This window comes from Artibeus jamaicensis, unplaced genomic scaffold (genome assembly GCF_021234435.1).
Source record: "Artibeus jamaicensis isolate MK-2021 breed Jamaican fruit bat unplaced genomic scaffold, CSHL_Jam_final contig_354, whole genome shotgun sequence".
In the NCBI taxonomy this organism is placed as follows: domain Eukaryota; kingdom Metazoa; phylum Chordata; class Mammalia; order Chiroptera; family Phyllostomidae; genus Artibeus; species Artibeus jamaicensis.
In genome coordinates this window covers 20,122,155-20,145,611 of record NW_026521803.1, presented here as the reverse complement: position 1 = coordinate 20,145,611, position 23,457 = coordinate 20,122,155, and the positions used below count along the sequence as shown (strand labels likewise).

The 23,457-nt window shown below is 44.9% G+C and overlaps 1 protein-coding gene across 1 annotated transcript in view; it reads left to right on the top strand.

Annotated features, from left to right (window-relative positions):
- Positions 1-114: 114 nt before the first annotated feature.
- Positions 115-23,457, top strand: part of TPGS2 (tubulin polyglutamylase complex subunit 2) — a 32,924-nt gene continuing 9,581 nt past the window's right edge. The window contains exons 1-4 of the mRNA XM_037154516.2: positions 115-426; positions 4,062-4,141; positions 16,900-16,987; positions 19,219-19,347. Of these exons, the coding sequence (XP_037010411.1) occupies positions 243-426; positions 4,062-4,141; positions 16,900-16,987; positions 19,219-19,347 (481 nt within the window). The 5' untranslated portion in view covers positions 115-242. The remainder of the gene's footprint in view (positions 427-4,061; positions 4,142-16,899; positions 16,988-19,218; positions 19,348-23,457) is intronic.

Here is a 23,457-nt window from a genome sequence, read left to right as displayed (position 1 = left end):
CCCCGTCCCCATTGGCCGCTCTGCGCAGAGGCCCGCCCCCGCCTGGGCGGCCGGACACGGTGGGGCGGGAGTGTCAGGGCGGAGGCGTCGCTGTGTCCCGCCGGCAGGGGCCGCGGCCGCGGCCGCGGCCGCGGGAACGAGCTCACCGCGTAACTGCTGCCAGACCAGCCCGGGATCCTCATCGCATCCCAGCCTCGGTCTCAGGCGGTGAGCACTACAACTCCCGGCATGCCGTGAACTTGATGGCCGAGGCTCGGGGGCGGTGTCCAACGCTGCGGCCCACCCAGCTCTCCCGTGTCGTCCCCTCTGCTGCCCCGGCCGCGCGCGGAGCGGGGACGCGAGCCATGGAGGAGCTGCCGCCCCCGCCTGTGGGCTCCAGCAAGCCGCACCTGGAGAAGATGACCCTGGGGATCACCCGCATCCTAGGTGAGTGGGGACGGAAGCCTGAGGGGCGACTGTGGGGCGAGGCGGCGTGCACTAGAAGCGCAGAGTGGCGGGGCGACGGTGTACCTTGAGTGCCAGTGGGCATCCTTGCTGCGACTTCCGTTGTTAAGGAAGAAAGGGGGGAGCTTTGTCGGGAGTGTTGGAACACAGAGCTGGGACTCCTGAAGGTTCTCCCCACTCTAGGTCCCGCCGCAGGGGCCGGTAAGCGTGAGCAAAAACGTGCAAAGGAGAGACAGCAGGCACCTGACAGTTGGGAATTTGGGTCCGAGTTGCATTATTGGCCAATGGAGCGTCCTTGAAGTCTTTCCTCTGGTGACAGAATGAGCTGGGAGAGGGATGCGGCCAACCTTCCTAGGCAACAACACCCACGCACCTCCGTGTTATAGTCCAAAAGAGTTTAGTCTTGCACTACTGAATGGGCGTTTTCCCTGTATCGTACCTTTTACTTATCACCTACCGTTATGTTAGACTCTGGAACTACAAAGATGTGGGGCGGGGAATCAACGCGTGAAAAAATCAAAAGACCAGGTCCCCAGAAGTGTGAGAGGAAGTCAGTAATCTATTGTTGGTCTGAAGCAGCACACAGGAGGTGGTGATTGACCTAATCTGGAGAGTTAAGGAGTATACCCCACACATGGTGCTAGATTTTGAAGGACAAATGGGAGTTAGCCTGATAACCAAGAAGAAAGGCAGACTAAGCTGGCTGAATAGTAGGCTTGGATACCCTACCATCACATTTACAATGAAATCCAAATGCTGTACCATAACTCTTACAGTCTGCCCTTATCTTTCATTGTGTTTTTGCCACAGGGTGTCCGTGTTGTATCATAAATATATTAACCTTTGCAGTTTGCTAGACCCTTCACTGAAATTACTTTCCTCTAACTCTCCCTCATTTCATTCAGCTCCCTGAATGAATATCACCACTTCAGAGAAGTCTTCCCTGATTATATATAACTCCCTTTATCACTCTTAGCTTACATTTTTTATCGTTATGGCTTTATTACTACTTGAAATTATTTATTAAGACAAGTTTTATTTATTTGGTTGCTTTTTAAGTTTGTCTTTTTTTTATGTAATAGAAATCCATGAGCATAGGAATTTTGTCTTGTTCTCACCTGTATTTCCCAGTGTCTAAAACAGTAAATGAGACATGAAACACTATGATGTGGTTGGGAGAAGCGATACATTTTAGAAATGAAGTTACAGAGCTGGGCAAGGAGAGATCTCATCAAGACCACCTATATCCTATCTCTTAAATTCTTATCCAGACTTCTGCTCTGTTACTTCTGGGCCTATACTCCTGGGTTTAGTCGAATAGGCCTCACTATTTTACAGGCTTGCTTCATTATTCTCTTTATAAGTCTAGCGATTTTTCTGCAAATAAATTATTTTCTTCTGAGTAATGTTGAAACTACTCAAGTCAAGCCAACAAAATTCCCCGTAAACTGTCAGTTTGATTTAAAAACCTGAATAATTAAATGACTGTAAACATTTTAAATTCCATATATACTTTTCATATATTCTATTACACATTTCAGATGTTTGGCAAATTGGTGACACTTCGAGGGAAAACCTACCTAAGGAATTAAATGACTGTACATTAAACACATAGTGACTTTACTGTCCTGTTAAACATTCTCTTTATAAAATCAGACCTTGTAATTTCCAGTTAATACTCACAAATTGAAAATCAATTATATATATATTTTTTACATTTGTATTTTGTTTTGAAAGGATAATATGTTAAGAGGATTTTTTTAAATGAGGTAGCAGAAGTCAGTGGTAGGTGTGTGGTAAGCAAACTCCCAAAATCTCCTTCCTAAAAGATATGAAATAACTTCACAACTGCAAATTTCTGTCCAAAACCAAACATTTAAAAATCCTCAACAAAATACTATGAAACCAAATTCACCAACATGAAAGAGATTACCAAGTGTGATTTAGCACAGGAATTTGCAATTTGTTGAACATATGATATCAATTAACGTAATGCACCTTGTTAATAGAATAAAGGACAAAAACCACATAATCATGCCAATAGTTGTAGAGAAAGCACTTGACAAAATCCAACACTGTTTCAGGATTTAAAAAAAACATTCAACAAACTAGAAAGTATATAGAATACAAATCAAGTTTCCTCAACCTGATAATGGGCAGCTGAAAAACCCCCGGCTAGCACCATACTTAAATGGTGAAAAATCGGATGCTTTCCCATTAAGATCAAAATCAAGACAAATGTTTGGTGATTCCCAAGACCACACCAGGTTCGATGGTTTACTAGGAGGACTACAGCCATGGGAGATAGTCATGCTGCGATTTATCATAGCAAATGCAAAGGGCAAGGTGCACGTGGGGGAGTCAGGGAAAGCAGGTGCAAGTTTTCAGTCGCCCTCACAGTGTAATCACCTGGGAAACACTTAATTTTTCCAGCACCATGACAACTTGTCCACATTGTCTGCTAGGGAGGCTTACCTGCACTTAGGAGTCCAGGCCTTTCAGTGTAAATCAGTCACCTACACACCTTCTACTTAGTGTGCTCCAAATTCCAGACTCCCAGGAAGGAAGCAGGTGTTGAGCATGAAGGATGTTGTTTGCACTAACATTTAGGCAAAGTGAGGCCCTGGCAAACATTCTTACCGGGAAGGTGGGTGTGGGAAGCAGGTGTTGAGCATGAAGGATGTTGTTTGCACTAACATTTAGGCAAAGTGAGGCCCTGGCAAACATTCTTACCAGGGAAAGGTGGGAACCCTCCTGAAATCCAAGTTCTCAGATGCCAGCCAGGGCCAACCTTACAAGCAGGACTTTCTAAAGCTTATAATGGGAGGCCTACTATCTTTACTTGTTTCTTTTTTTAAATATTTTATTTATTTATCTTTAGAGGGGAAGGGAGGAGAGAGGGAGAGAAATATCAATGTATGGTTGCCTCTCGTGCATCCCCTGCTGGGAACTGGCCTGCAACCCAGGCATATGCCCTGACTGGGAACCGAACCTTGATACTCTGGTTCACAGGCCCGCACTCAATCCACTGAGCTACACCAGCCAGGGCTACTTGTTTCTTTACATTGAGAATTCTCCTCTTAACACTTGTATTTAACATTATATTAGATGATCAAATCAGAGCAATTAGCCAAGAAAATAAAGACAAATTGGAGAAGAAAATAAACTGTTGCTATTTGCAGATGTTATGATCTCATGCGTTTTAAAAAATTCCTAAGAAATCCTTGCCCTGGCTGGTGTAGCTCAGTGGATTGAGCATGGGCCTGGGAACCAAAAGATCGCTGTTTGATTCCCCGTCAGGGCACATGCCTTGGTTGCAGGCCAGTTCCCAGCAGGGGATGCACCAGAAGCAACCATACATTGATATTTCTCTCCTTCCCTTCCCTTCTAAAGATAAATAAATTAAATTAAAAAAACAAAAACTTCCTAAGAAATCCACAAGAACAAACAAACAAAAAATCCCTGCACATTAAGTGTAAATTTGTCTGGCTCTGTGGCTACGGTTTAAGCCCCGTAAATGTCCACTTTCTCTGGTCTGAGCACACCCACCTGTCTGTGGTAGCAATGTGTGAAAGCAGGCGAATCACAGTGCTACAGACCCTTTGTTCCTCTTTCAGAATCATCCCCAGGTGTGACAGAGGTGACCATCAGAGAAAAGCCACCTGCTGAACGTCATATGATTTCTTCATGGGAACAAGTAAGTGTTGCCCTGTTCAATTCTCACCTCCCAAAAAAGTGAAGTCAATTTAAATACCCCCGAGAAGGAAGGATTAGGGCAGGAAACCTATTCTTATCTCAGTCCACAGCTGCCTTCATGGTAGAGTTCACCCTTTGCCCTATTCCAGTTCAAGACACGTAATACCCTCTCCCATCCCACACCATTTCCCCAGCGTGGATCGTCTCCTGTGAGCCTGTCCCGTGGAGGCAGTGGAACGTTCAGCACTGTGTACAACATAACTAAAAACCAAGCAAGGAAAGGAAAAATTGAATGTTAATAAGCATGTCGGGCAGAACATGGTTACGTGTTGCAGAGAAGTACTAATCGGATTAGGAGGTAGTGTTTTCCAACCCTCCTCTGAACTTCCCATTCATTTTTTCAGCACAAGTTTTAAACTTCTTAAATGGGCCAGGCATTGCCCTTGGTGTTGAGTCCGGAAGAATCAGTGACAATCAAAAAAAGGGCACCGTTTCTTACCTTTTTATGTCACTATCTAAGACATAGTGTAAATTACTGCAGGTGTAACTACAAACCAGATTGAGTGCTGTCAAAGAGAGGTGACGGGAGTATTGTGAGGAGGCTTGACTTAGTCCAGAGGGTGAGAAAGGTTTTCCTCAAAGGAGTTAAGTTATGAGAAGTTTTTAACCAGGCAGATGAGATCCGGAAGAAGGGGCTTTCAACCTGAGTGAGGGCTTTGAGCTGGGAAGGATTACATTTTCCCAGAGCATAAGGAAGGCCCATGTGGCTGGAGCACAGGAGAGCAAGGCAGGGAGGTTGACCAGGTCCCCAGACGTGTAAAACTTCTTAGGTCATCAGGAATTTGCTCTTTATCTTGGACATAAAGGGGAGCCATTGAAATGTTTTAAATGGGGAATTGGGAAGTCAGATTTCTGCTTTGGAAAAATCATTGCAGCTAAATAGCAGCCAATGGATTTGACTAAGAAGCTAGAAATCACCCATTTATATAAGGAGTGCCTGCTAACCCATATCACATAAGTTATTTCATTTAATCCTCATGATAACCCTGCAAGGTAGGTATTGATATCTCCGTGTTATAGGTGAAAAAACTGAGGCTTGGAGAGGTGTAGGCATTTGTCCTGGGCTACCAAGTAGGAGAGCCTAAACTTGACCTCTCTTTGCTGCCTATCCATTCTGCTCTGCCAGACTGCTCCTCTGCTGGTGGACAGTGCTGTGCTGGTCTTGTCTTCAGCAGCTGTGCAGGTGAAGGGTAGGTGGGTTTATTGCACGTGTGCATGTTCAGTCCTTGCAAGCAGGGCTCACCCTCCCTGGGCTTGAGCCAGCAGCAGCTTCTGTGGCAGCGTAGTAAGTGGGAGTTGATATTTCTCTGCGTGACCTCAGCCCAGTAGCTCCCCAGCCTTTCTCATGGGCTTACTCAGCCCCCACACCCATTTCTGCTCACAGCCCATAAAAGAAAAGGGAATTCCCAAACAGTGTCTATCTGTTGAACTCTTACTGGCTTGTCAGTCAGCCGCTCGTGGTGAGGCTGTGGCTGTGCCAGCCTGGCCTCATGGACATGGTTTATGACATCCCTCCTGATCCTCAGCCCTTTAGAGAAAATTGCCTTGGGGCTTCTTTGTGCTAAATAGGAGACTCCTGGCTTGGAAACTCAAGGTCATAGACCTGGCGGGAGGATGAGAGGGCAGGAATGCCTTGTCTGGGGTGGGCACCATTAAGGCTGTATCATATTATGTCACTTATGTATTGAAGTAATTTCTGAGGCATATTTCTTTCTGTGTCTTATACCAGATATTCCCCAGAACTCACTAAGGTGACTTTACCCATCTGTTCCAATATTTCTTATTATCCTGTAGTTTATTCATTGGAGCATCCCTTCCCTGGCTGCTTGTCAGGGTAAGAGTCTGTGTCTGATCTCAGTGGGATCTAATCTGCCTCCTGGACAATGCAGCTTTATTGGGACTGACAGTTAGCTTAAACTGACATTTAAGGGAAGACAGTTCTTGAACTGGATAAATGGCCATTGGAGATATGAAAGAATTAAAGGGTAAGCATGAGAGAAAAAGATTTTTAACTTACGGAGATGGTCAGTGAACATTTTCTTCAGACATACTTATTTGGGGGAATTTTTATGAAAGCACCTTGAGTAATGAGATACATTGATTTGGAATTGTCCATCAAAGACCTAAATAGTAAAATATGCCTTATCAAAGAATAAGCATTATTAGGATCAGTAACATAAAGGATCATTCACTTGAGCAGTTGGTGTGTTTGAGCTCTTTGAAGGCCTGTGGGGTGCTTCTAAGCTAATGTATGAATGCAGATGATGGAAGGAGTCAGGGATGTGTATTTTTAAGGTTCATTTTAAACACTTTTTTGTGGTTATGCTAAACAAAACATGGTTACCACAGAAAATTTGGAAACTACAAAAAGGGATTAAAAAATGAAAAGCCCTCTAGGTGTTTACCACTTAGATCCACTGTTAGAATGGTTCCAGTTGCGGAGACAGGATGGGCAGTGGGAGCGGCCCAGGACACCCGAGGAGCCCTCGAAGGGGCAGTGACCCGTAGACTCCTCGGACCACGTGTCAGATTTACGAAGTAGGTACATTGTGCTACAGGAAGATTTCTTCAGATTCGGAAAGGGGTTGGTAACCCCCAAAGGCTTAACAGCAGGTTTTTGTATAATTTTTTTCATTCAAAACAGATACGATCCTCTCTGTGCTGTCCAAGTGCCTACTTTTATCACCTGAGCGATGGAGGGCGGAAGTTTTGGGCTGGTCTGAAACACCCCCGCTCCCCTGCCTCGCCCAAAGGGTTGCTGAGGAGCACGTTTCCACAGGAGAAAGTGTGGCAGGGCTCTCCACTAGCGCCTGCTCCTGAAAGTGTCTGTGCCAGGGGACCAGGGTGCGGGGGGTCCCACGGGGCTGGTCAGGTCCACTTCTCTAGGGGACTGGCCCAGCGCACGGCCACCATGCGGTGCACCTGTGTCCACAGCTGCATGAATGTAGCCAAGTCCCACGGCCCTCCAAGAAGAGGCCCACCGCCTCTTCCTGCCCCTCTCTGCAGATGCAGCCCTCGGTGCTCCGGTGGAGATGCGTTGTTGTGTAGGCGCTGGTGGGAGGCAACCGGAGAAGGAGCCTTATGCCCACTCCAGGCCCTGGGCTAAATAACGTGACTCACCCAGGCCTCACGGCTCACGGGTCTCATGGTCAGCGTCTGTAAGACAGAGGCCTGAAGTCAGTTTTACTGAGGGACTCATCCAGTTCTATTATTTTATGATTCTTTGGTGCAAAGGCAGGAAGAAAAGGTTAAAACTAAAACCTAAATGACCATGTACCTGCTGCCGTCTCATACAGTTAGAGGAAAAAGTGAAAAACCTCTTTCTCTTTTAATGTGTTTCACCCTGCTTTGTTCTTTAAAAAGCCATTTCAGTCTGCATGGTTTTGTGCAGTTGTAATTCATGTTCACTGTGCCTGCTACCTGCCTTTTGTAATGACGGTAGTTAGTAAGACATAATGTCTACACTGAGCTTTTCATCTTTCGAACACCATGAAAGCGTCTGCCTCTTAATTCTCTCAGCACTCTGGTGTCAGAAGAGTTCTATCATTATTAAGCATTTCAGTGACATTTTATAGCTGCAGAGTGCTATACAATTCTTGATTGGTTAGACTTTCCAATATACAGGTAAAAATTCAATTTACTGATGGTGAAACCGTGGCCCACAGAGACCAAACGATTTGGCAAAATATCCCCACTCCTTTTGGCCTCTCTCTTTCTAGACTGCACAGAACAGGTTCTGAACCCTCTTACAGACCTGTCCGTCACAAGCCCCTGCTGTGCATTTATCCCAAGCATCCCTGGCGGGAGGGAGACAGCAGCCCGCGACGCCTCGTCACTAGGAAGCCCTCAGCACGTGCTCTCACTCTACCCTGGCGGCTCCTCTGTGTTCTTCACGGGTCAGTCCCTCTCTCCCCATCCCAGTGCCTCACTTCTTCCCTGCACACTGGCAGCTCCTCCAGAGGGTCTTTCCTGTCTTTTCATAATGAAGACAAAAACTTCAGCCTTAAGTCTCCCTCTGACTGTTGAGTCATTTGTTCCTTTCACAGCCACGCATGTAGAAAAATGGCCTAAGTTAGGGGACAGCAAATGATCTTCGTCTCCTCTGTGCCATCACAGCGCTGAAAGCAGCTGTGGACAGTGTGGCAATGCATGGGCATGGCTGGGCTCCAGCAAACCTTACTTACAGAAGCATGTGGCAAGGCCCAGCTGTCCAGTGGGCTCTAGTTTGTTGACCCTGGTCTACATTACATCCCCTTGCTTCACTTCACAGTTACCCATCATCCTCTGTCGCCTCTCTTTTTCTACCACCCACCAGTGGGTACCACTCTGTCAACAACCATTGCTAAATGACCTCTTCATTGCTACAGCATCTCCATCTCACTGAACATCCCGCTGTTTCTCACTGCTAACTGATCCCTTCTGCCCCTGGCTCTGTACTTCACTTGGATTCTGTGGCACTGCCGTCTTAGATTCTTCTGCTCCTTCCTGGTTGTCTCTACCCCTATAGTGCCACTACCACTTACTGTTGTGTGTTTGTCTCTGTGTAAATTAGGAATATATTTAGCTCAAAGAAATATAACAATAAACTAAGAATAGCTTAAACAAATGGGAATTGCTCTTCCTTGCATAACAAGACCTAAGGTAGACAGTTGAGGTTGGTTCATTGGCCCTGAGAACATCAAGCCCTTGTCTCTAATTCTTTCAGCTTTTTCCTCTGTGGCAGCCAAATGACTGCTGTGGTCCCACCTATCACCTCCAAGTTCAAGGCAGGAAGAAGAGTTTACATTTTAACATCTAGCACTGGTTGCAGAGGAGGTTTCAAAAGTATTAAACTGGGCACATCCCATCTCAAACAAAGTCTGGGTTCTGTCCAGGAGGAAGGAGAAAACAATGGATTTGAACAGCAGCCCGGGATCTGCCGCAGCCTCCTCTGCACCTCGCCTCACTCCTGTTTGTAGTGCGCAGCGCAGTGCTTCTTCTGTAGCAGACACTTGATAAATAAATGTTGGATGAATGAGTGCATTAGACCCAACACAAAAGTCGGAAAGTGTGTAGAACATTTCCAAGGTCACTAAGCTCCTTTTCCAGAAGCAGCCCTTAATTCCAGCCTGGAGAGTGAGGCTACCACAGCCGCCATCTCTGAAGTGAGGAGGCTGCAGCCGCAGAAGCTCCGCGTTGATCCCCCTCCAGCGTAGAATTCTGAGAACCCCTTAGGCCTGGGGGCACTGCTGGTTTGAAGGTTGTCTTGGCTGATGTCCGCCATCTACAGTGTCACAAGACACGTGGTGCCCCAGGCAGAGTGATATTACGTCGTTTCCTCCTGCATTTTTTGGGGGGGGAGCGGTTTGAGGAAGAGTATGCTGCCTCTCCGCAGGTGGGAGTTTAAGAACATACTTGAGAACTCTCCTGGGTGTCTCATCCCGTCCCTGCACAGCCCATCCAGCTTTTCCTCTCACTACAGGGGCCCTCCTCCCTGAACTGTGACAGATTCCCTTGTCCTCTGGGCCTCATGTTTCCAGTAGGTTTTCCTGCTCCTCCTTGATGGGCATCCTGGGCACATGGAGAGCCTGCCCGGTGTGGACTAGCACCTGTGAAACATGGATTTCTATGCGATGGCCCCTTTGCCGGCCGGATCCTGTATCTGCTGCCCAGTCCCCTTCCCTGGAGAAGCGGGGAAGGTGATCACGAGGCAGCAGATGGCCCGAGCCCTTTGAGGTTCAGGCCGTGCTCAGCAGGCTTCTGGGAATCAAGCTGACAGCTCCCAAAACGTCAGAGGGGCTCAGGCCCCTCAACTGGTGAAGTGGTAACACAGTTTGTGGTGGACTCTTTCCAGTGTAGTATAGAGAAACTGTTGTAGACAGCCTCCTCTTGAGAAGAAAAAAGGAGAAAATTGGAAATTGTATGAAAGAACCGTCATCAGGTCCACAGACTGCAGCACCGTGTCAGGGCCGCACTGTTATTTCAGACACTGGTAAGCACTGTCCCGCCCTTCCTCAGCTCTCCCTAGGTCCCCTCTCTAGTCCCTGTAGCCTCCCTTTCTGCAAGTCGTCATCTTCCTTTCCTCTTCACACCCACAAACCATAGAGACTGAGCAGGGACCTGGGTGTGTGTGTGGGGGGGGTCGTCCTCTGCTGGGGACAGACTGCTGGGGAGAAGTGAAAGGCCAGTCACTGAGTCACTGGCCAGGGCAGAGGAGTGACATGAAAGTGTCCCCTGACAGCCGCACTCACAAGGCAGGGGCTGAAGTGCGCAGCAGGGCCAGTCGCAGCCCCACTGCTGGGCCATGAGGTCTGTGGCAAGGAGGCAGCAGAGCCGGAGCGCCAGTGATTTATGTGGAAACGGTGCAGGCTAGGTGTTCTTTTCATAAACTTGGTTTACCCGACATGTTGCGTTTTATATTACTATTTGGAATGTATTGAATATTAACTTTACTCATTTGTTTTCTGTATTTATAATCCAAATAATTCTTTAAAATACTAGCATAAAATAATGCCATTTTTTTCCTTCAGTGAAATCAATTCCATAAATAAATTTTATAATCACAGGTCTCATAGACTCCAACTTAGGAAAAGTTCACAGTTAGGTGCTTCCTTGGGTGCACCACTAGATGGCACTAATGATCAAAATCTCAGAGCCAGTGCCGGCCTTTGGACTTGACAGGAGGACCAAGAACTCTGTCAGAACAGAGATAACTGTGTGCTTCCTGTGCTAGGGTCTGGGGGAGGGAGAGAGGCATTCTGCGTGCACACTTCTCCTCTCTAAAGGCACAGACGATGCGCCATACAGCAGGCACTAGCAGCAAGCCCTAAAGTCCAAATAACATACTAAGTAGGAAAATACAGGGTGGGGCAAAAGTAGGTTTACAGTGTTTTGTATAGAAAATAATACAATAATTAATAGTCATACAAGAATAAAACTGCGTTTTGCATACTCACAACTGTAAACCCGCTTTTGCCCCACCCTGTGTGTGTTAGCTCAAGGAGTCAGAGAAACTTCAGTTCTGCGATATTGACAGCTACATAATGGTAAAAGGTAAGACAAAAATTGATCAGAATGCATATTTTAGTTCTTTAAAGAAGATGAAAAATCCCTTTCATTAAAGCAATAGCTGTTGTCCATTTAATAATACAAAAACACAGCTGAAAATTATTTGCAAGCTTGAAATTTGCTTCTCACTTGTAGTTCTTAAAGATGCTATGCTCTAAAATCCTAATTACTTGGTCTTCTCTCTTTCTGCCAAGCTCACACTCCCTTGCACCTCCAGTGTTTTATAGACTCCATCGTAGAGATTATTCCTGAAACTGCATTCACAGAGTTTAAGTGACTCTCAAGGTCACTTGGCTAGTGGCAGAATTGGGGAGTGAATTCAGATCATCCTGCTGCACTCTAATTTTCCCACACGTTGGGTACCTGGAACAAGCTGGCAGCATGACCTACAGCAAACGTGGCACAGCAGCGTTCTGCATCACATGTCACAGGTGTCCAGTTATCCAGAAGTGTGGATGCAGTTTCTAACATGTTGCCCCTCTGCCCGTATGGACATAGAAGTCCATCTAAGATGCCCAGGAAAGGAATTAGAGACTCATCATCTTGTGCTCTCCGGGGGTGTGATTGGCCAGAGACGACTGGTCAGGCCTGTGCACAGATCCGAGTTACTTAGGACTTAGGGCATGTTCCTGAAAGGATCCTGAGCTCTCTGTTCCTTTCCACCACCGTTTTGGATGATGTGCTATCCACATAAAATATTTGTATCCTACTGTACTTTAAAAATAATTTTTAAGGAACTTTCATACTGCTTTCCATATCCTCACCAACACTTGTTATTTTCTTGTCTTTTTGATAATAGACATTTTGATAGATGTGAGTTGATATCTCACTGTGGTTTGATTTGCGTTTTCCTGATGATTAGTGATGTTGAGCACCTTTTTATGAACCTGTTGGCCAGTTGTATGGCTTCTTCAGGGAAGCAGCTATTGAGTTTCTCTATTTCTTAATGATCATTTATTTTCTAGTGAGTTGTATTCTTTGTATGTTGGAAGGAATATTATATTCTTTATATGTTAGATATTAATCCTTTATCAGATGTATGATTTGTGAATATTCTACTCTGTAGATTGTCTTTTCATTTTGTTGATTATTTACTATATAGAAGCTCTTCGGTTTGTTTTTGTTTTTTGGTCTGTTTTATTTCTTTTATTGATTGTCTTCGCTTTTGGTGTGAAATCCAAAAAATCATTGCCAAGGCAATGTTAAGGAGCTTATTACCCTCTTAATTGTCTTCCAGGAATTTTATGGTTTCAGGTCTTATGTTCAAGTCTTAGTTTAATCCATTTTGAGGTGGGAGGTTTTGGTTACTGATTTAGTCTCTTCACTTGTAACTGGTTTGTTCAAATTTTCTGTTTCTTCATGATTCAGTCTTCGTTGGTTTTGTTTCTAGGAATTTATCCGTTACTTCTAGGTTATCCAGTATGCTGGTGTATAATTGTTTACAGTTGTCTCTTATGATCTTTTGTCTTTCTGTAGTAGTGGTTGTCATGGCACCTCTATAATTTCTGGTGTTATTTCAGGACTCTCTTTTTCTCAGTGAGGCTAGCTAAAGGTTTGTCTCTTTCATTTATCTTTTCAGAAAACCAGCTCTTAGTGTCATTGATCTTTTCTGTTTTCTCTTTTGTCTGTATTTCATTTATTTCCACTATGATCTTTGGTATTTTCTTCCTTTCACTAATTGTGGGCTTAGTTTGTTCCTTTTCTAGTTCCTTGAGGTATAAATTTAGGTTGTTTAAGAACTTTCTTATTTCTTGATGTAGGTATTTATCACTATGAACCTCCTCTTAGGACTGTTTTCAAAGCATCCCATAAGTTTTGATACGTTGTACTACATTTTTCATTTGTTGTAAGACTTAACTTCTTTTTTGATTTCTTTGCTCAAATAGTTGTTCAGTAGCACTTTGTTTAATCACATACTTGCGAATATTCTGTTTTCTTTTAGTAATTGCTTTCTAGTTTTATACCATTGGGGCCCCAAATGATGCTTGATATGATTTCAGTCTTAAGTTTATTGATACTTCTGTTGTGGCATAATATATGATCTTCCCTGAAGAATGTTTTATGCACACTTTAAAAGAATGTATATTCTGCTGACTTTGGATGACGTTTGGTTAATATCTCTTAAGTCCATCTGATGTAATGTGTCATTTAAGTTCAGCATTTCCTTACTGATTTTCTGTCTGGATGATCTATCGTTGATGAAAGCAGAAAATTGAAGTTCCCACTGTAACTGTGTAACTATCTATTTCTCCCTTTAGGTCTGTTAATATTTGCTTCATATATCTAGGTGCTTCTATGTTAGATGTGTAATTATTTATACATTGTTATAACCTCTTGTTGGATTGAGCCCTGATCATTATGTAATGACCTTCTTTGTTTCTTATTAGTCTTTGTCTTATGTAAGTATAGCTACCTCACCTTTCTTTGATTCCCACTGGAATAGAAAATCTTTTTCCATTCCTTCACTTTCAGTTCTGTGTGTCCTTACATCTGAAGTGAGTTTTGTAGGAAACATGGGATTAGGTCTTTTAATCTTTCAGCCACTTCTTGTCTTTTGATTGGAGAATTTAGTCCATTTATGTTTAAAGAAATTATTGGTGTACATGGACTTATTGCCATTTTGTTCATTGATCTCTGGCTGTTTTATAATTCCCTTGTACCTTTCCTGTTCTCTTGCTCTCTTCCTTTGTGATTTGATTATTTTCTGTAGTGGTATGCTTAGATTGCTTTCTCTTTATTTTTCATGTGTCCGCCATAGGTTTTTGTTTTGTGGGGACCATGAGGTTTACATAAAACAACTTAGAGTTATTACAGTCTATTTTAAGTTGATAATAACTTATGTTTGAATACATTCTAAAGCTCTACATTCTTATTTTTACTCTCCTTCCTTGCCACACATTAAAAAGATCTCAACATTTATATCTTTATCATATGTACCCATTATCAAATTATTGTGGGCTATAGTTATTTTTAATACTTTTGTCTTTCAACATTTATACTTGATTTATAAGTGGTCAGCCTACCACCATGACATTATTCTTAATTTAAGTATAAATTTATCTTGCCTGTGAGATGTATACTTTCCTGTGTTTTCCTGTTACTGATTAGTGCCCTTTTATTTCAGCTTAAAGAAGTCTTTTTAACATTTCTCGTAAAGCCGGTCTAGTGGTGAATACTTCAGTTCTTGCGTGTTTGGAAAGCTTTTATTTCTCCTTCAGTTCTGAAGGACAGCTTTGCCAGGGAGAGTGTTCCTGTTTGGCCTTTTGTTTTCCTTTCCACACTTTGAATATATTGTGCTGTTCTCTGCAGGCCTGTCGGGTTCTGCCTAAAAACCTCCTGAGGGTCATATGGGGGCTCCCTTGTTTGTAACAAGTATTTTTCTTTTGCTGCTTTTGAGATTTTCTCCTTGTCTTTAACTCTTAATCTAATTATAATGTCTCTTTGGATTCATCTTTTTTTTTTTTTTTGAAATTCTAAGCTTTCTGTATTGAGATGTCTGTTTCCTACCCTGTTTAGGGAACTTTTCAGTCATTATTTCTTCAGATAAGCTTTCTGCCACTTTCTCCATTTCTTCTTTGGGGACCCCTATGATGCAAAGGGTCAGCTTGGTGTCCCGTGAGTTTCTTAAGCTATTTCTACTGCTTCTCATTCTTTTTTTTCTTTGGGCCGATCTGATTGGATGAGTTGCATTACCCTGTCTTCTGGTTTGCTGATCCTTTCTTCTGTTTCATCTGGTCTGCTATTGAAACCTCTGTTGATTTTTTTTTTTACTTATTGTATTCTGCACCTCTGTAATTTCTGTTTGGTACTAATATTTTCTGTTTGTTGAAATATTCATTCTGTTCATATATTGTTCTCCTGAACTCGGTTGGCATTTTTATGACCATTATTTTGAGTTCTTTATTAGGTAAATCACTTTTTTTCTGTTTTATTAGGGTCTTTTCCTGGGGTTTTACCTTGTTCTTTCGTTTGGAACATATTCCTCTAATTCTTCCTTTTTTTGACTCTATGTGTTGGTTTTCTGTGGATTAGATAAAATAGCCACCCCTTCCAGTCCTGAAGGAGTGGCTTCATGTAAGGGATGAACCTTATTTTTCAACCCTGTCCTAGCTCTTAGTTTTCTCTCAGGTGTTTGTGATTGTCCAGCTTATGTCATGCATAGTGGCTCCCAGCAGGTGAGGGTGGGCCAAGTCCTATCAGTGTCCCCAAGGGGAGGATTTCAGTGAGCACCTAGGTGCAGCTGAATGAAAACTGTTTTTCAGACTATGCAAATACTTTGTAAATACTCTGTCAGAGTAAGACTGGGAGGTAGACTTTTCTCTCTATTTCCTCTGCACCAAGCCCTGAGTGGGTAACCATTGAAGAACTGTTCCCTTGTTTGCTATAATTCCATTGACCGTGTGAACACCAGCCCCACTGGCCACCAGAGCCGGGCTATCATCAGAGGTGTCCTCCGGGCAGTGGCCACGAGAGCTGGGGCACCAGGTATGCGCACAAGCTCCATTCCCAGACACCAGCGACCTGGGGTGGGGCAGAGACAGAATGTGACTATGGCATCTGCTGTCCTCCCCATCTCTGGAGAGGATTGCAGTCGTCCCTACATGTTGTTAAATTATAAGCCTGACCTGCAGGCTGCATCCTTTATGATCTATAAATAGGCCTCTTTCAAGGAAAGACTGAGCTTTCATTCTGCTGCTTCTGAGCTATGCCTTGTGGGTCTAGCTCATTAGGAACTGTTACTCTGTTTGTTACAGTCCTGGGAGACCCAGAAAAATAAGCACGGCTGGCCACCAGCACCAGTCAGTCAAGGGCTGTGCTCCCTGAGCAGCAGCTGCAAAAGCCAGGGTATCAGACATGCGCAAGCCCCTTTCCCAGAGATACCAGCAACCTGGAATGAGACAGAGGAAAGCATGAAGATCAGGCCTGCTGGCCTCCTTGGTCTCTGTATGGTATTGCAGTGGCATCTGAATTAGAAGCCTATTCCTTAGGCAGAGCATTTTAAGATAAGTAAATAGGCCTCTCTCAGCACAAGACTTCTGATTTCAGCCTCCTCTGCACAGAGCCCTGGGAGGACAGCCATGTGAGTCCGTGCGAGCCCCTTACGAACCACATCTTAGTGCACTACAGCTTTGTGAGTCTCTGGGGCCCAAGCCCCTTTGGCTTTCAGAGATATGTTTTGGGGATCTATGTCTCAAGTAGAAGTCTTAAAAGCTGAGGTGTCAGACGTGGAGTCCCAACTCCTTGCTTCTCTGTAAGAGTCTGGGAGCAGTGAGAGCCTCTCTGGGTGTGTCACCCACCCCCCCATCCCAGGTCGGTTTTACGGTGAGTGTGTAGTCAGCCTCTCCTACCTATTTTGGTGTGAGTTTTTTCTCGTTTGCCTCACAGGTAGGTAGGGGTCATTCAGCTAATTTATGGATTTCTTTCAAAGGGAATGTTCGATATGTAGCTGTACATTTGGGTGCATATGGGAGGAAGTGAGTTGAGGAGTCTACTCTGTTGCCACTTTGACCCTGAACTCTCTAATAAAGTTTTGTAGATACTTGTCACAGTCTTCCTATTTGGGGCACGGTAAAAGGTGCTCCCAGCGGCTTTGAGGCATAGTCCTGTGCTCTCTTTCCCAGCCCTGACCTGACAGCTGCCTTGTGATTCCAGAAAAATAACTGCGTGCTGCCTGAGGATGTGAAGAACTTTTACCTGATGACCAATGGGTTCCAGATGACGTGGAGCGTGAAGCTGGACGGTGAGTCGGGCTCTCGCTGTAGGGGGGCATCTCCCTGCCTGAGAGGTTAGACGAAACAACTTGGAGGGCCTCTTTGACTTTTGCACCTTTGAATCTGGGCAGTTTTCATGGGTTCTTTTTTTTTTTTTTTTTTTTAGATTTTATTTATTTATCTTTAGAGGGGAAGGGAAGGGGAGAGGGAGAGAAGTATCAATGTATGGTTGCTTCTTGTGCATCCCCTGCTGAGAACTGGCCTGCAACCCAGGCATGTGCCCTGATGGGGAATCGAACCTCGAACCTTTGGTTCGCAGGCCAGTGCTCATTCCACTGACCTACACCGGCCAGGGCTCATGGGTTCTTCTGAAGTGCAGTGTCCAGAAGCTGTAACCAAAGCTAAACTATGCCGTCATTTCTTCACTCCTGACCCCCGTGCTGGAGTCTAGCCTGGACTTAACTGGAAGCCTATTGTGCAGGTTTCCTGTTGAAATGAGGTGGAGGAAAAAATAAGCACTACACAAAACCCCCGAGCCACCTCACATTTAAAGCCACCGATGCCACCTCAGAGCAGCCTCCTCGGGTGGCTGCGGTGACAGCTCTGGTGGTCAGGTGAGGGGCTCCTTCCGTCACTCCCTGCACAGTGAAGATCTCAGGGCTCTAGCCCTCGGACCAGAGCCTGTTCTGCTCTCGCTTACACCTCTCAGCCGGAGTCACCAGCCACCGCGGTGCTAAATGTGTCCAGGACAGACTTCCGTGTTACAGATGTGGGGGCCCATGCAGCACATCAGAGACTCAAGTCCCATGTGGATGTGAAGGGCTGTGCTGCACATTTAGGTGCAGACTAGTAAAATTCCAGAGGCTGGGAAGTCCTGGTCTCGGCCCTGGAGTCCAGCCCGTTCTTGGCACAGACCTCCCTGTCCCCGGGAGGCCTTTATTGCCTCCAGACTCCAGCCACATCCCCACGTCTCCCTCGGTCCTTGGGAAGCACCCTGTTCTCTCCATGCAGAGACTTCTATTGCACAGCACAATAAATTGGCAGAACCGACTTCTCTCCTTCACTGCCCTTGCCTCCTGACTTACCCTTTTTGGTGATTTCCAAAGCCTTCCTGTCTCTCTCTCACAGATGAGCAGGGGCACTTTTATAGTTTACTACTAAGCATTTAACGTGAACTTTCCACTTAAAATACTGCCCCCAAATGTCCTAGGAACCATTCTAGTCACCAGTATCAGAGCATGCCTTCATAGCATGGCCATGGGCTGTGGAGTTTAGAGCAGCAGAGAGAGGGGACAGAATCTAGACTGTCAGAATCTCCCTTGCCCATGTCATGGAAATAGGTTAGTCTCTTCACAAGCCTGCTTCAGAAAAGGAACGGTTCATGAAGCATTTATGAATGAGTCCCTCTTCATTGTTACTATACCTTCTCTAATTTAATCCTCCCAACTCCTGTTCCCATCCTTGTCCCCATTACCTTACCCATATTTTTACTGGATAGCTAAAGTCAGGGACAGAAAAGCCAGCAGAGGCAGCTTCTAACATTCACCTCTTTAGTGGTGTTTTCTTCTGGGACGGTCCGTGGTCTGTACCCCAGCTGCTCTAATGGCCTCAGTGCTTCCAGTTTTCAGCAGGCAGATGTCCGAGTCTGTGTGCCGTCCTGTGTCCCGCCTCCTATATTGCGAAGGTTCTGTATGTTGGGTAAGGAAAATATGCTGCCTGCGTGTTTCTTATTTCCACCCTAACCACAGAAGACTGGAACCAAGCAAGAGTCCTGCTAAGTTTTCTCCACTGAATAAGGAAAAATGAAGTAGAGGGTGAGATATTTTCCATTGTGAAAGCTTAAAACTAGAAGAGTAAAAAAAAAGTCAGGTATGCAGTCCAAGCTATTTCTCCTTCGAAGAGTACATATAACTCTTAATGCCAGGGAAAGAAGGAGCAAAATCCTTTAAGTCTGTTTGCTCTTCAAACGGAACTCCTGCCTTACATTTTCCAGTTCCTCTTGTGTATTCCTTTTTAAAATTTTCTTCAGTACTCTGCCCTTATACATGCCATGGGGACCTGTGGCCCCAGTTGCTTTTTTGCATGAAAGGCAGGTGCTTTAGAGCATGTAGTTCATTGATTCTCTTCTTTCCACTTTTATCAGATAGCCTCAGCCCTAGGATCAAACAATAGGCAGGCTTAGGTTACTTAAGCAGAAGTCCTGCTGATAACCATGTTACTAGGCTGTTACTCCATGTAATGCTTTTTCATGTTCCCATAGAGCACACCATTCCATTGGGCAGCATGGAAATTAACAGTATCACAAAACTGACTCAACTCAACCAGTCTTCCATGTACTCACTTCCTAATGCACCCACTCTGGCTGATCTGGAGGATGATACACAAGAAGGTACTGGGGGGACTTCTGCTCCATATTGATTAGCCTGCTTGTTTCCCTGGGGTAATGTTGAAAACTGTGGGAAGATGATGTGGCATTGCGATGTGTTCCCCCAAGCCCTTTCCAGCTGTGGCTTCTCAGGACCATAGAGTGAGATAGAAACAGCCTGCATCAAAGGAAATGTCCATGAAGCAATGCCAGGGTTGGGATCTTTTTCTGTCTCTAGCACACACTTCAGTGTCTGGCCCATTGTAGATACTTAATGAATACTTGGTAAATGAATGAATGTTACAGATTAAACTCCACTCAGCACTTCAATGTCACGAGGTTGCTGGGAACCTGGGAGTCTAAATGCAGCTCCCTTCCTCCCTCCAGTCTCTTTGCCACTTCTGATTGAAATGCCTCATAATTCAAACAGCTACTAAAAGCTTTGAGCAAGTCTGAGAAGTGGGGACTTCATCAGTCAGAATTGTGTTTGGCTGCGTATAACAGAGACCCAGTTACAATGTCTAAACAGATTCTGGTTTTTAACAAGAACTCGGAATCAGAATACGATAAAGTCTCCCTTTGGCTGCCTGGTGCACCACCCTTAGGTATGGTTTTCATCCCCGTGGTGAGAATTGCAGGCTCTGCCTCCAAGCTTCAAATCTGTTTCAGGCAGGAGAAAGAGGAAAGAGCAAAAAGAAAACCTGTCTCTCGGCAGAATCTTTTCCTTCTTAATCAGGAAAGCAAAGCAGTAGTTCTCTCACAAGCCCCTCCCGGTAGCCATTGGCCAGAACAAAGTCAGAAGGTTACCCTACCAGGGAATGTGAGAAGGTGTGTTTCACTGTGCAGTATTGATTGCCTCGTCAAGCAGAATTGGGATTTAAATAAGAGAAATAAGAGAACAGAAAAGAAAAGAGAATGAGTATTGAGTAGACAACTAGCATCTCGAGTACTAAGGCCTTGGGGTGCATTGAAGTCTTGACAGAAAGAACTGATACAAGGCGTTCTCCTTCAACTGGACAGTGATGGACCCTGGGAAAAGCCTGTCACTCAGAGATATGTAGAATTCTCCAAGATGGGGAAAAAGTTCCACTGACTTCATCTGCATGTGCTGGGGCCCACTAACCTCTCGAAGACAAAGTCAGTAAATAGGCAGACTGGGTCTTCCTGCTCTTGAGGCTGGAAGAGTTGAGGTAGACAAGACACCAGAGAAGATTGCAAGGGGCCTCAGCAGAGGACTGAGCTGCAGTAGAGACCACATTGCCCTACATACTCATGGGGATAAAGGCCACTGGGACTCTTGGCATCTGGGTTTATGGTTTTTAAGTAGTCCAACAGCTAGACCTAAGTCTCATTCAAGCCAAGGAGAAAAGTACTGACTTTTGTCAGGGAAATCAGCAGTCAGAAATCAATAAGGAAGAAATATATCAGAGTACACACCCAGAGAAATAAAACTGCTGAAGGACACAGATGAAAAGCTAAAGAAGGACACTTAAGAACATTTAAGACAAAACAAAGACTTTCTGTAGAAAAAAACATTTTTTGATTAAACAACTGACTAGATGAATTGAAGACTATAAACACTGAGACCTGAGTTGTCTGAAAAATGAAGTGCAAAAAATATCTAAAAACACAAATGAAAAAATTTAAAAGGGGAAAAGTAGTAAGGTAAGACACATAGAAAATAGATTCAGGAGACCTTCTATTGAAATTATAGGTGCTTGAGAAAAAGAATAGACGGAAAGGCAATAATGAACACTTATAAGAGAAAATTTGTCTGCAGATTGGAATGGTTCTTCTAGATTCAAACTGAATTCATGGGAAAACAGACAGGCATTGCACGATATGGAAAAAAATTACATATCTTCTAAGATATAGCTTTTTACATAGCTTCTAAGTAAAAATAACAACTTACTTGTGAAAGAACAGTAATCAGACTTCTCGCCTGCAACTGTGGGAACTAGAAGATAGTGAAAGAGCACACAGGCTACCAACAGAGAAGAAGTGAAAATCCAGCGTCCTGAATATACAGATCAAACAAAACACACTTCACACACAGGTTATAAGGCTTATTAAAGAATATGTTAAACTTCAGGGACATAAATTTTAACCAGAAGACAAATGAAACGGAATGGACATCTCAAGATGTGGATACATAGAGAGGAAAGGAAACGGATTAGTGAATCTCCTCAAAGAGAATGTATGTACACGTGTATTTAAAATCGAATTCTGGTCAAGACGGCAGAGCAGGTAAACGCTGTGCTCGCCTCCTCCCACAACCACATCAAACTGCAACTAAAATGATAGAACCACCATCACTGAGAACCGCCTAAAGACCAGATGAACAGAAGCCCTATAACTAAGGAGATAGAGCAGCAGCCACACAAGACTGGGGTGGGGATGTGAAACGGGCATGTCCCACACCCACAGTGCAGTGATTAAGAATCAGGAGGGATATCTGAGCTGGTTGCTGAGGGTCCCCCCTGAGGAGTGAGCATTCACGGCCCCAGTGCAGGGAACCAGCATAGGGAAGCGGCGTCCCCATAACATCTAGCTGTGAAAACCAGGGAGGTTGTCTGCAAGTGAGACAGAGGCCTGCCAGAGACCCAGGAGCTCCTCTGCAGGGGCCCACAGATGGCCCTTCTTGTGCACAAACTCGCTCACTCTAACTGGCGGTGCTGGGGCAGCAGCTCAAAAGTCAGCAGAGACATAGGGGAACTAAATTGACTAGCTTCAGGGCAAGAACCCGAAGGGCAGGGTTGGGGCAGCTCTCTTCTGGGATGAAAGTGCTGACAAGGACCATCATTCCCTTGTCGAGCCCTCCCCGCCAGCCAGTGTGGCACAGGTGGGCACCAAGTCTGTGGTCCGCGTTAATCTGGCGAACACTGCCCACCGTGCCCTGGTGATTTCCCGAGACCCCTTCCTACCCAGCTCGTGAGCTATGCCCAAGCCACTCCCAGGGGCTTTCCCACAGGAGCCACCTCAATGGGCTCATGCTGCAAACCTTCCTAAAATCACTCACGCCACAAACCCCAGGCCAGCAGCAACTGACGTCAGCGTGCCCTGTACGTCTTGCTAAGCAGCTCCAAGTGTGGCACAAGTGACGACTCATCTCAGCTTACATTGTAACTCCCATCAAGTGTCCCAAACCTGACCTTGGTGGCATCCGGTCCTGGCTTAGAACATAACTGCAACTAAGCAGCCACAAGCTTGGCTCATGTGATGGTTATACAAGGTGTATGTAGCGAGGAGTGGGAATCTTAGACTTCTGCATATCACACTCGGTTAGGGAAATAATAGTACATTGGTACCAAATGAGGGTGGAGTCATATGTATCCAGTCATGCAAGGAGACCGATGAAAAGGAAGATAACTGCTAAAGGAATTGTAAACACTTCATTAAAATTGCTAACCTAACAAGGGGAATGTTAAATCACATGAGTAAAAAGAAAAAGGGAAAGGAAGAAACAACATTATAAAATAACAAAGCATTAAGAGGAAACAGTGCAATCATTGCATTAAATACGCTGAAACTGACTTTGCAAAACAGATTGTCAGATTGACACAAAAAGCTCGTCTGTGTCCTTTTTGGGACCGAACTGAAACTGGAAGAGAGACTTCCTCTTCCGGTAAATGGCAGACAGGTGAGTCAGAGCAGCCTTCGGGCTGAAGACAGCTGAGGGCTCGGGGCAGAATATAAAGATCGTCTAAAAACATCAAAGAGCGAACAAGGTGATGGGGTAGTAGTGGGTCAACAGCCAGAAGAAAACAGAAATCCAGGGAAGAGGCTCAACATTTAGGGCTGCTTTTGCCTGGGGTACACTGTCCTTTTCGAAAGAGACAAGAGGCTGCTGCAAAGCTGAGAATCTGGCCCATGTGGGAGATGAGGGGTGGGGTCCAAGAACTACACGAGGCGGCACCCATAACACCGCTGTCCTTCGGGTTGGCATCACCTTAGCTGACAGAACGAACCAGAAGTAACCACTCTCATGTGGACTGAAGTCACTGCGTGTAAGTGTAAGTCACTGCATGTCCCAGAAAATGCTAAATCCCCAAACTGGACTAAATTGATCCCAGGTTACTAGTCGTTCACTAGTCACCTCGGGGGCCTGGCAGCAAAGAACAGAAGCTAATTCTC